The 13,177-nt window shown below is 38.3% G+C and overlaps 2 protein-coding genes across 4 annotated transcripts; both read right to left on the bottom strand.

Annotated features, from left to right (window-relative positions):
• Nucleotides 1-191: 191 nt before the first annotated feature.
• LOC131299012 (uncharacterized) lies at nt 192-3,328 on the bottom strand. Of its 2 annotated transcripts, none has more exons than XM_058324537.1 (4): nt 3,180-3,328; nt 1,053-1,160; nt 778-842; nt 192-653 (listed from the first exon to the last, which is right to left on the bottom strand). In XM_058324537.1, exons 1-4 carry the CDS (start codon nt 3,267-3,269, stop codon nt 506-508), a joined length of 411 nt encoding a protein of 136 aa, XP_058180520.1. In that variant the 5' UTR covers nt 3,270-3,328; the 3' UTR covers nt 192-505. The 2 variants fall into 2 exon arrangements, with proteins under 2 accessions (XP_058180520.1, XP_058180521.1); XM_058324538.1 differs by having other exon boundaries at nt 783-842.
• A 4,915-nt stretch (nt 3,329-8,243) lies between these two features.
• LOC131336134 (serine/threonine protein phosphatase 2A 57 kDa regulatory subunit B' theta isoform-like) lies at nt 8,244-12,808 on the bottom strand. Of its 2 annotated transcripts, none has more exons than XM_058371845.1 (4): nt 12,653-12,808; nt 12,425-12,541; nt 10,633-12,119; nt 8,244-9,081 (listed from the first exon to the last, which is right to left on the bottom strand). In XM_058371845.1, the coding sequence occupies exons 3-4, from the start codon at nt 11,852-11,854 to the stop codon at nt 9,074-9,076; spliced, it is 1,230 nt and encodes a 409-aa protein (XP_058227828.1). In that variant the 5' UTR covers nt 11,855-12,119; nt 12,425-12,541; nt 12,653-12,808; the 3' UTR covers nt 8,244-9,073. The 2 variants fall into 2 exon arrangements, with proteins under 2 accessions (XP_058227828.1, XP_058227827.1); XM_058371844.1 differs by having other exon boundaries at nt 10,637-12,119.
• Between the last annotated feature and the right edge of the window lie 369 nt (nt 12,809-13,177).

The following is a 13,177-nucleotide window of genomic DNA, read 5'->3' as shown; positions in this document are numbered from 1 at the left end:
GACAATCCGGCAAGTTTCAACCGTATCTTCTACATTGCAAAAACGGCGAGGATTGCCATGCTATCTAACTATATAGTAGAGTGGCTAATCCTTACATTGGCTGAATATGCAAACTAGGTAAACCTGCAACAAGCTTATAGAGGGTTCTATGAAAATGGGGAAAAAAGGAAAAGAGGCAGCGATAAGAATCATGATAACGAAGGGACGTAAAAATTTCACTCCCCATCGGCTAGCATTTACAGAAAAAATGAGGAATCATTAACACAGTGAATCGTCTAAAACAAACTCATACGAGTACAATTACAATCATGTACATATGAAGCACCTGTGCAATTTGTAGGCAGCAGATTCTCCTGTGCCTGTGCATCTTCGGCTCATACATGAAACTAGGAGAGAACGCCAATCCCACTTAGCTTTCACACCCATAATTCCTTCAGGCAAGTGACAAGTCGAACCACATCACTTCAAGAGATCGAACGACCGATCGCCTAGAACATTCTGCTCATCATTTTCTTCTAGGTGGATCCCGACTGAGTCCATGCTTCTTCAGAGTTCTAATATAATTTCTCATGAGGGTAAACTTGTTGCTCCCAAGATGATACATATAATCCCACGTGTAAATCCCAGTTTTATGCAAGTCATCGAACAGTATCCTGGATCAGTAACCCAACTTAAATACACCACTAAATTAATAACTGAGAAGACATGGTAACATACATTTCTAAGGAGGAAGAAATAACGAGAGTGTGGGAAAGCAATCTCTAAGTGTAGAAATACCTTACCCCATAGTTCCCTATGGGTTCTGCAGACATGATTCCAACATGCCGTCGCCCAAATATCACCTAGTTCAAGCATACTAGGTAAGTGAACAAAAGGACTATTGGTGAATGATGGAATGATCATGAGACTATATATTGAGGTTGCATACAATTAGATTATGGCAAGAAATAGCAACCCCATAAACATATATAGATCAATCACTAAACATAACGAACCAATGAAATTTTAAATAGTCTATCAGTGTAAGTACAAAAATTTGGTCAAAGAGTTACCTTTTCACCTCCAAATGATCTAACTTTGCTGTCTGCAGCTGGGCTGTAGATCCTTAAGAACTCAGCTGACAAATTATACGTGTTGCCGTTGGAAAATTCCACCTCCACCTGATATGAGAAGAACAGATGAGCATGTAATTACTGTTTTTAGAGGACTTGCAGCAAGATCATACAGAAGGCTCGAGTAATTTATCCAAACTTCTCTCCATTTGTGACCTCGACATCACGTTGTCAACCAGCCCTTGCCATCCAGACAAAATACAACATTTTCTGTCTAGTTAGATAATATCTACGTGTTTGACTTCAATGGAGTCACCTTGAGGCCAATGCACAGAACTCTTTTGCGCCATGCTTCCAAGCCTTGTTCATACTTCATGACAACACACATGGGAGTGTCTGTTGCCCAGTTAGTTTTTTTATTTTCTTACTTTTTCATAAATTTAGCTGCTAATTCCTTTTACTCAATTATTTGAGGCTATCACACCAATCTGAAATTTTGAACAAAATAACAGCTAAAGATGGGCGCACTATACTGGCTAGAAATCTACACCTATTGGGAATCTAAGGGGCACCATTTTCCGTTATGAGGCAAAAACTCCCATTTTTTTGCAAATAGATATAGTTACAATCAAAGGAAGTTGTAACTAGCAGAGCAAAATAAAAAGGAGGCAGTAACTAGCCAGCTAGACTGTATCTCCCATGTGAGTTTATTCAATGCACCTGGAGCACCACATGACCTTGCTCCACCACCACTCAGCAATAGCCAAAAGTCCCTTTTTGGTAGTGTTGGGTTACTATTAACATGAATGCCGAGGCTAGCAGCCCCACAAAAAAGGCAGCGTGGCACTTTACATGGTGTGAAGAAAATCCTTGTGATGCCCCAAGACGAAGACCACTAAACGAATTTTCTTCAATGGAGTTGTTGGTCCCAGGTTGAGCATATCCCTGGGAAATAAAAAAACAAGCGCCTCTTCGCAATCGTCTTGTTAGTAGTACTGGCTAAACTAGGAAGACACATAAACATGGATTACATATTGGCCATCAAGGGTTGTGTTTTAAGCATCAGAAAAGACAATCTGCCGTTCCTTCACAAACCCATTCCTAGTCAGAGGCAAATCAAAAGAAGCATAATTATAATTTTTTTTCCCCAACAGAATATCAATGCACTCTATCATTTCAGGGAGGAAAAAAGGAAGAAAAGTTTAAAAAATTTGATATCGCCCGAGTACTGCTAACGCTGGCCACCATGAGTCTTTAGACCACCGTAGCAAGTATAAAACCTCAATCTCTTAAGCAATACAAGAAATATTTTACCTAATACTTTTTTAGATGAGTTTTAAATGCCAATAATGTCATGTGTCTTTATACGCAGATTTTCGAAAAGTAGGCATAAGGCACGAGCTTAATTTCCAAACTCCAAAGTAATGCAGCATTTGATTTTCGAACGGTTCTAGGATAGCTCATCAGAGACAGATCGAGGGTCAGCACAAATTCTCAACCTCCCACATAGTGAAACTTACACAATGGACTTGGGAATCTATAGCTCGTCATCTTTTCTATTAGTTGGTCATCAACGTGTGAGGTATGTGAAGCCACTTTTGGCCCATTAGAGTTTTTACATTAGCTTTCTTTCTTTCTTTTTTAACTATATTCTATTCCAAAACCTAGTCAGATCAAGACTCTAGCAAAAGACTTCTCTCCTACTTCCCTTTGTTGATTACTGTGATTCCCCTAAAATCTGACATAAAAGACAGCAAACCGATCCAATTGCAGTGAGCAGGAAAATGGGTATTATTGTCAACTTTGACACTTAAAACAACAAAACTGATGTCAAAAACCCTAAGCAGAACTTGGGTGTATTCATTAGTGTATACAATCTTTTTTTCTCACACGCAGAAAACTGATACTCTAACTAAGCAAGAAAGGCAATTAGAGGAAAAAAATTATGCATTTTATCCTCAAATACGAAATGGGTGATCAAGAACCCATTTGGGTATGTTCATAAAGTTTGACAAATGAGCTCATAATAAAGAACAAATAAAAAAAGCAATTTGGGGAACAAACAAAGATTCCACAATTGGGAAAAAAATATAGCGAGAAGTAGAGCTAACCATAAGAGAAGCTTACGCTCTTTGGAGGATGAAGAGAAAATCTAGTAAGACTGGGACAATCCACGGCCGTGTTGAGGCTCCGAATCACTCTCCGTATCGCAGACATCTCTCTCTCTCTCTCTCTCTCTCTCTCTCTCTCCGGTGTCACTCTCTTGAGTTTCTTCAATTTTTGGTCTCGGAAATAAGATATTGGGCCTGGACCGAAGTTTGTTGGGCCTTAACGGATTAATTTAAGGGGCTTGGGCTGCTGTTGTACGACTAGATTCAGAATGGGTCATATTCAATCTTCAGGCCCACGATCGCTCTCAGGATCTAAGGTAAGTCCAATTGTAAGCCCACTAAAGGAATAAACAACTGAACAAATACTATGGTAAGTCCAATTGTAAGCCCACTAAAGGAATAAACAAATACTTCTTCTTCTTTTTGACAAAAAGGGAGAAGATTTTATTAATGAGAGGCGGAAAAACGCCTAAACATCAGAGAGAGAGGAACCCCATAGGGGCAAGTTAGTTGTCCACATACTGGACAAACTACAAGAAAAGGCTTTCTTTGCACAAGCATGTACAACCCTATTACAATCACATTTGACAAAGCTAAATTCACACAACCGAACCCCCATTCAAAATGCCTATCTAGGTTCGGCAATTAGTATTATTCAAGGTTGTGATGAAACCGAATCTAAAAACTAGGACCGGCTTCTAATTTTCTAAAAAGAATAATCACCCAACTTGGGTCTTATTTGATAATCTGACTTGCCAATGAGCTCTTGGCTCAGTTGGTACGCCTCCTTCTGTGGAGACATGGTTCGAGCCTCGCGAGAGGTGGTTTGAGGTTTACAGCTATGAATATCCTCTAAATTTTTTTATGAATTAACATACTAACACCCTGCTAATCCTAATGTATGCAATATTGGCAAAAAAACAGAAGAGAAAAGAGAATCTGAGTTATTTATTTTATAAAAATCTTGATAATCAATCATCTATTGATGAAAATTAGGTTGAGGCAATCATCAAATTGAAAGAACCGCATTCGTCTTAAGAACAATGGAGTCGAACTCTATCTGTCTAGACTGTGGTGGGTCTCATTTACCTTAAATGAGAGATCATCCTCCACATGTCAAATCCTTTCTCCATTAGGTAGGGCGTCAAATCTTGTGCAATGCAAAAATTGATTACGTATTATACTCCCCCTGTCTTTAACAGAGACCCTTTATTATTTGTTTGGTTTTTTTTCTTTTTTCTTTTTTTCTATAATGATGAGACCATTGCTTTGATTATTACTCCTAACCAGTTTCCGAATTTGAAATCACGATATGCAGGTTGTTGTGTCTCTTTCAAAAACCAGTGATGATGATTAATGGAAGACAATCCAAAACCTGATCTTGAGCTCATTGTCATTTGTCAGGCCTTATCCGGAATGCTGATCGAGTGCATGTCCAACCAAGTAATTGCAAATCAACAACTTTTAACTTCGGATGGAAGTATGACAGCAAAACAAGAAATTTACTTCTTTAAGTCTGCAGCTTTTAACTCTCGCCTCTAAACAAACAAACAAGAAAAACTCTCGGAGCCACGGGAAGATGGTCCGGTTGTTAACTTCAAACCCACATTGTCAAGGTTCGCTTAAGCTGATTCGGACACCCGAATTATAAAGAATCCAGTAATCAATTAGTTCAACTTTATCAGTTTATAATATGAAGCACTAATTAATGTGTTAAGTTTAAACGACCCGCATGCGTATTGACTGATTGGTTACAGCTTTCAAAGACAAAATAAGAGGTCATCTGGTCTCATCTTTACCTAACCCCGACCACAACATCATTTTTCTAAACATACTTAAGATTTCAAAAATAAAATTATATCTTGCTGTAACGGCACTCCAGGATTTTGAAACATACTAATTTACCAGATTTCTTTGTTCTAAATAATACAGGCAGTATATTAAATTATACCCTCGGTGGGGGTATATATTAATTTATCAGATTCAACGTCAAACGACCGTTAAGACATAGAAAAGTGAGACTACCCATATCTCTATCTCTGTTATTATCATTATTATTATTAGTAGTAGTAGTATAATAACCGGTTGAAGAATACAAGAATTTGAATTACATCAGACAAGACATAAGCTTGCAATCATATTCTAACTCTACTTTTACTCTTATCTTTGTTTCGTTTTATTGTTTTTATGTTGTTTTGTTTTAATCAATACCCAATATGATATGTTTTGCGTCTCAAAAAAAAAAAAAGCAAAAATAAAATCACCTCCTCTCTGAAAGTATAAAAGGGTGTTCAACTCAATTAAACCCTAATCGGTGATTACTCTAACTCTAATCTTATGATCTTCATAGATTAATGTGATGGTGATTTCTATATAGGAGACCTTTTCAAATTTTGTCACGCAAATCCAAATAGGGGAAGGCCCAAGGGCTACATTTTTATTTATTTATTTTTTATCATTCCAAGGGCTACATAAACTATTGCAAATTTTGCAAAACAATAAACATGTCCGGAGCTAACTGCTCTGGCTGGTCGGTTGACTTGATCAACCAATCACCGAGCGCCACGTGCAACATTTCGAAAGTATCATTTAGAATTTTGTTTTGGCAATTGAATCCATGTTACTACACAGGTTATGACCTCTGCTCAGTTCAAAAGTACTATAAAGCTAACAGTTCCAAAGACATAATCCATCACCAGTTGCTATACTTTTTTCATTTTTTTGAAGAAAAATGGCAACTGGAAAACCATTGACTCTATTTTCAGCAGCTTGTGTGATTTATGCAATGCTGGTATTGGCCGGCCTATCGGAAGGGGCCAGCTCGCCTACACCGTCTCCCTCTCCCTCTCCCACTCCCGCCCCCGCCCCTCATCAATCTTCTGCTAACAGTTGTTTCTCCCCTCATGATTTGTTCATTTCAGCACTGTTGGCTACCTTAGCCTTCATCTCACCATTCTTCCTCTCTTCGTCCCACTAGTTTTTTTGTGTGTTTTCGACCTCTGGTTCGGTATTTCCATATTTTCGGTGGCTCCTGTTGTGTTTGTGCGTCGATCATTTTTCTCTGTTTTTCGTTGTATAAAGACAGGGTTGGTAGTTTGTACTGCTAGCTTTCTGTAAGTCATGGTTGTGATTTGGATTTTCTTGATCTGATGGTTATTTTGTTTACTACTAATAAATTGTTTGAATTTATATTTGTCCTGTAATGTAGATTCTTAGCTTATTTGGGTTATCTTCACTTCTTGTATTACCTTCTGAATTTCCTAAAAGCTACAGTATTTGACTGCTAGTTTCTTCTCATCAACCGGGTGCAACAAAAAAAAAAGAAGATGAAGAAGAAGAAAAAAAGAAAGAAATCCATCCATGCTCTTGCAGGTGTATTTGGATGGTAGGAATCCAAGGTAAAAGAATGGGTATATCATTCCTAAGAATTGCATACTTATTCCTACTTCGTACAAACATAGAGACCAGAAATTATGTTCTTATTTCACCTCGAGATTCCTAGCATCCAAACATAGCCCGATATAATAACGAAGGAGAAAACAGGGAAAAAAACACGTTCAGATGAATATCACAAACGATACAATATGCAGGACACATAAATTGCATTAATGAATGGTAGGATGAAATAAGACTTGTAATTGCTCTGACTGTAAATGCAACTAATAGTTGCATGGCATCAAGTTCTGGCAATATCACCCACATTAAGGTGTATTAGACAAGATGAGAAATGTACACAAAACACGCATTGAGGAGGAATTAGCCTCTTTTTGTGTCCCGCAAGGACTCTGAATCCTTTGTCTCAACTGTCTCATTCTCCAAGTGCTATCAGTTGAGAACTTTGACGCGACCCAGTAAGCGACGGCGTGATAGCACAGGAAGATTGTGACACAGAACTAGGACACGGGACAACGAATTAGGATAGAAAACCTAATCCTCTCTGCAAAAGACAACCACTTAATAACTCCCATATCAGAACTCAAAATTGGCTTTCCATGCTGTGTAATTGTCCCTCCCATTGCCCACTTTATATGGGAAGGAACCAGTTGAGAGGAGCTTTGTTTCTAAAAGCATAAAATGAAGCCCTCAGACCCACATGAAAAATGCAATGGAAGATTTATCCTTGACAAGAACAAAGAGAAATAGAAGAGTCCTAAGCAAATGGAGAAATATCACAAGCCATTTTTCATAAGGCCTAAGTTGAGTTCTTCAGAAAAAGTCCTTAAACCTAATTTTGAACTCGTTCGGCCGTGACTAATTATATAGCATTGCCATGAGTTTCAGACAACACAAGCTTTCCCTGGACATTGTTGATTCAGTTTTCGGTCTTTCGCTGCTTGTTTTCATTTCCTCCACTCTCCTTTTGTCTTCATCTCTGTCCTCACCCAAATCATAGATAAACAAAAACGAAAAAATGAACACAAAACATAAGGGATTTGAAAATCCGAAGAGAGGTTTCATTTCCTTGGATTTCATTGTGCTTCTGCTTCCATGAGAATATTTTCTTCCCATTCTCTGTACTACTTGTTTCTATCAAAGAAACTTCTACAAATCCTCTATCAACCCAAATTATTCATGTCTGGTGGAAAACTTTAGGGGTGTGAGTCATCGTGATGAGTGATCAATCCAAAAAAAGAAAGTCGTACATTTTCTGAACAGCACTCATTCATTATACAAGTACAGGCAAATTGTAAGACAACGTAATAGGATTGAAACACATGGAAAAGCAGAACCGGAATCTTCAACCCAGTAATAGCTGATTCAAGAAAAAAGACAATACTATCCACCACGATTAAGCTGCTGATTTCCAGAACCAGAATCTTGAGCATACAAGCATTATATGGATCTTGCACACAACTGAGACAAGAACGTGGTAACTAGAGGGTTTATCAATCATTAATAACCTTCTTTATCAGGTCTGAATTGTAATTTCATTGTTTCGTTTTTCAGGGATGGTTCTCAGCTGTTCATATTACACCAATGAGATCATTTACCGGAGTAGATAGCTTTTGAAACAAAGCATCAAATGCTGGCCAGTTTGAACCAAATCTGATTGAGATATGTATATAATCACAAGAACTTGTGTCATGCTGACTCATGCAAGAGATATCCATTCATAAAAGCAACATAATAGAAAGGTACATTATACATAATTGAACATTAAAAAAAAAATACACTAGTTAAACCGAATTTATGAAAAAAAATGCACATAAATACCTGCAAAATGAAGCTCTTTCAATGTCACCCCTTTAAACACCTAACAAAAAGGCCCAAGTCACTAACCAAGTTTCCTCCATATAACCAAAACTCACCCAAATATCTTTGTTAATCCAAGCCAAGATATGCTGTCGTTGCGCATAGATTCATATGGGGTCAGTTTATACCTTGCACGCAGTGTTTCTCACCCAGTGGGACCCGATAGTCCTATGCAAAATGTAGAAGCAGAAGAAGGTGAGCACGCAATGAATGCAACATCCCACCAAATAACAATACCCTTCTTTCTCTGCATAACAATCAGAACTATGAAGAAAACTGGAAGTACCAACAACACTCTTCTTGTTTCTAATCTCCCAAGTCGGACGACCTCTGAGCAGTTATCCATTTGGGGACAATCACTTTGCCGATTTCATGGCTGCAATCTCCTCTAAGCGTTTCCATGTGGCTTCACGCTTCAGCTTAATCTCTTCCTCTTGGGCTTTATCTTCTTGAAATTTAAGCAGGCACTCCTCAAATAGCTCCGGATCAATATCAGAGAAGATCTTGCGGACATTTAATGTCAAGCTCTGAACCGCCTGGTTCCAGTGTTTTGTCACATTTTTTTCCAAGGCAGGAAATATAATTGGCAAAATAACCTTGCGATTTTGTTTGATTAAGTTGTCAATGTGATCGTTGTTCCATAAAAACAGAGCCCTTTCAGCCACCTACAGAAAACAGACCATCATCATACAGAATCTACTAAAACGTACCACATAGTCAAACACGACTGTAGCCATAACTTTTTGCACGTTAATTATTGTAGGGAAACTTGCAGCCCGTCCTATACCAGAAACTTGCTTCCCACTCTAAGAAAGTTTGTGCTTTTAAGAACCATAAAAATATCCAGGACCAAGTAACCCTTACCCTAGACATGCCTTTCTAACCCTTACTTAGTTACCTAGACATACCTTTCTACAGCACCAAATTGTCTTGGGGAGAAGATGCAGCACTCAGAACTTTAGCACGCATTCAGACAAGGCTGATAAACAAACCGAACGAGCCAAGCAGTTGATTGTTCAAGCTTGATTTGAAAACTTAATGAGCTTTAAACATATGTTTGAGCTTGGCTTGTTTAAGAGACGAACCGATCTCGAACGAGCTTTAATTGAGCTGATCACAAACCGATCTCGAGTATCTTGAACTTTTTAAACATCATAAGTCGAATGAGCCGAGCAGTAGGTTGTTCAAGCTTGATTCGACACGAGCTTCAAAAAGATGTTCAAGCTTGGTTTGTTTATGTAACAAGCGAGCGAACCCAATTTCAAACTTGGAGAAAAAAAAATGAGTGCGATAACAATGCTAAGTAAAAGCTACTAAATCTAGAAACATATACTACCTAAATAGGTACTCTCTCACTTTAAGCAAAGATTGACAGGTTGAGAGAGAGGGTGAGAGTGTGAAGATCTATAGGCCATTACGAAAAAGTGTATGCCTCTTTACAATGCCCAAATACGCCGGAAAGGCGCACCTTGTGCGAATGCCCCATCAACCAACTGTAAGCTTTTGAAGGGTAAGGCACAAACTAGAAGGCCTCAAGGCATTTTCCTGTAGCCTAGCCTTGATGCGAGCCTTGACTTAGCCTTTGAAAAGATTGTAATCTCCAGACTCCCTTGGGTATATATACGTTTTCACTTTTCACTGCTCTCTTGTGATCCCACTGACCCTGTGTGAGCACTTTTCTACAATTTTTGCATTGTTTTTTATATCCTATTTGAAAGAGAAGGAATGAAAAAATTCCTCTCGTAACCAAGTTGGAAGGAATATGGACACTGTGGAATCCAAACAGGATTAGAAAAGGTGGTGAAATCTATTCTTATTTGGGCAAGATGTAATCCTATGCTCGGAAGACGACATTATCTCTCCATATTTACCTTCAGGGTAAGACATGATCATCAATTTTCTAATGTATGATCCATGAAGTTTCTGTTTTAATAATTCCCAGTGAGGTTGTCATGTTACACAACGTCAAAATTCTCTTCCATTATATAGCTACACATCACATCAAGAATAGACCTTATGCCATAGTAAATGCACAAACACACAGTTCCCCATGGGATATAACCATATAAGTATGAATCATAGAGGTTGCTATACGTAAATGGTATTTGAAATTAAAAAGGAGAAGAATTAGGATTACCAATGCCAGTAAAAAGTATTGATAAAATAATTAGGGACAAAGATGAGATCAAAAATTACGGTAATATTAGGAAAACTACCTACTTGGAAGTGTGAACTGCTCAAGCAATGAGCAATTTGCCGGAACAAGGGTACCATACAACGCTGGAACTCCGGAGGCTGAGTCGCTTCTAAAACCTCCTCCAGCTCACCTAAGAACATGACCTCCTTTGAACTATTTGTGATAGGCCAATACCGTAATAAGCCCCTTATAACAGTGTCTGCAAGCTTACAGTCTTTCTCCACAAATTGTGTGATGCAATAGGATAACTGCTGATGGTACATAGGTATGCATTTCGGTTTATGGAGTGGAATCAGTGCACGTACAAGGAAGAGTTTGTGCTCTTCTTTCAGTGGCAAAGCAAATCCGTTAATTATACTGCCCAATATTTCTAACAGCTCTGCAATTCCATTATGCTTCTCGGTTTCAAAAATGAAACGATAAAATATGTTGTTGATCGTTTTCCTAATGAATGGACGGTGCACCATAAACTTCCCATAAATCCGGTGTAAAACAGTTTTCGAGTATTCCCTTTCTCTAGGATCTTCGGAATCGAAAAGATCCAACAACCTTACGACAAAAGAGTGATCAACGTAGCGCTTAGCCAATTTTGCATCCATCCCTGGTGATGCCACAAATCTCAGGAAGAATTCATATACAATTTGCAAATGAGGCCATGCCGGTTCCATCATCGGCTCATCCTCCTCCATATCAACAGCTTCTAAGACTTTGTTCTCACGAGGCTGAGGAGTGAGTGTCCGGAACAAGTTTACAGACACCATCTTCACCATTTCTTGCACAACAGGTTCTGTGAATTTCCCATCAGCAGAAGTGACATAATCAACAAGCTCTACCAAAGTCTGTCGCTTTATTTCCTTTTCTTTCAAATTCTTTGTTGGGTCAGAAAAGTCAAACACGACACAGCATAGGTTCAGCTTTCTGATGAACAAGCTCTGCTTTTCAGAGTTTGGAACATCTCGGAAACTAGGCAATAACTCATAGGAGGTAACTGTTGAATTGCCATTCGGCTTTGAGTTTAAAGCTTGAGGAAACTTACTATTTCCATGACTTATTCCTGAATTTGAAGTAGGATTCTGGCCAGAAAGAGATGCCGCGTTCCAGTTCCCATACGGATTGCTTGCTAGATCACCGCTTCGTAAACTGGAAGAAGCATTTGAAGAGGAGGTAGAGGTTCCCCCATCGCGATTTTCTGCTGACTTAGACGGCTTCCTGGGGAGCCTATTAAGTATTTGTTTGATCATAACTTCAATGACAACCCGCAAAGTTTTCCTCACATAAGAAACTAATATAGAACAAGATAGTTCTCAGAGCTTCATGTCATGAGTGATAAAGGATGGCAATAATATCACATAAACTAGAAGAACCCATTTCAACTAAACCAGTTTTAAGCCTGTACTATCCAATCCATCATATCGGCTTCTCATCCTCCCCGCTGTCAACAAATAGCATGCCTGCTACCTGCTATTGATGATAGTTCCAATCTAAGTGGATGAATCCCCTTCTCATCTGGAAAAACAATCAAACCTAACTCATGTGAAGGAAACCGCAATGCAGAAAGCCTTGTCAAGAAGGGTTCAAAGTAACTTTTGAAATTTCCTAACGATCCTTTAAGAACAAAAATTGCTTAATTACTCACAAATAAAACGTCTTTATTCAAATTAAACAGGAACCCAGATGATAATATAGAGTACAAATCACAATAAAGCCACCAATTCTCCAACAATCTCAAAATTGAACTAAAAAATATTTGGCTTCGATATGTTCACTGGTCTCTACCTTATAAAGGAGACAAACTCAGATGCAAAACTCACCTCCTTTTTTTCCTCTAGAGATTAGCAAAAAATGATCTTTTATTCGGCTAGATCAATAAATAACGAGATCTGGGCATGATCTACAGGACCCAGATAGCATTCTTGATCAGGAGTCTCCTACAACAAAAATCAAGATCAGAAAAAGCCAAACTAAAAGTCGAACGACAATCAAATCATACAACTCCTACGCACTTAACTAAAAATAGATGTAGAGAGAGGAGAGATTACAAATATTGGGTTAGAGAAAGAGCAATCCCTTCCAGTGGTGGTTGATTCTGTTGAGCTTTTGGTTCGATAGAATGTTTATTTTCTTCCTCGTGTTCTTTCTACGACTTTCTTTTATTCTTTCTTTCTTGGTTTTTTCCAGATAGTGGATATTTTTACTAAAATAACCCTTGAAATCTACACAAGTGCCCCATTTTCTTGCTATTCTGTGTAAAAGCTGTAGGGTAGAGATGGAAATAATGGTTTGTGAAATAGAGGAGGCATTAGTCACGCGCCTTTTCTGGGCGCGTGTTGATCATCTGATCAATGGTGAGGAAAATGTCCATTCTGCTAAAGACCAATTCAAACCTCGATAATTTCTGATGAGATAGTTGAGTGAAACCGAGTAGGGATTTGTTCATTTTCATTTTCATCTTGATTTTTGGAAAACGAGTCATGATATGAACCTTAGTCAAATTTTCATCTTGATTTTTGGAAAACGAGCCTTGATATGAACCTTAGTCAAATATATACGTACGGTAAATCGAT

Source organism: Rhododendron vialii, chromosome 8a (assembly GCF_030253575.1).
Source record: "Rhododendron vialii isolate Sample 1 chromosome 8a, ASM3025357v1".
NCBI lineage: Eukaryota > Viridiplantae > Streptophyta > Magnoliopsida > Ericales > Ericaceae > Rhododendron > Rhododendron vialii.
The sequence above is the reverse complement of the archived record's forward strand: the minus strand, read 5'-3'. Positions and strand labels throughout refer to the sequence as shown.

Excerpts from the sequence above, each read along its gene's own strand:
- LOC131299012 (XM_058324537.1), bottom strand. The coding sequence starts at position 3,269 with ATGTCTGCGATACGGAGAGTGATTCGGAGCCTCAACACGGCCGTGGAT. Across the intron at positions 1,161-3,179 it reads CTCTTCATCCTCCAAAGAGC|GTGGAGGTGGAATTTTCCAA; the intron begins GTAAGCTTCTCT and ends TTCTCATATCAG. Across the intron at positions 843-1,052 it reads GATCATTTGGAGGTGAAAAG|GTGATATTTGGGCGACGGCA; the intron begins GTAACTCTTTGA and ends TGCTTGAACTAG.
- LOC131336134 (XM_058371844.1), bottom strand. The coding sequence starts at position 11,854 with ATGATCAAACAAATACTTAATAGGCTCCCCAGGAAGCCGTCTAAGTCA. Across the intron at positions 9,082-10,636 it reads TGAGCAGTTCACACTTCCAA|GTGGCTGAAAGGGCTCTGTT; the intron begins GTAGGTAGTTTT and ends TGTTTTCTGTAG.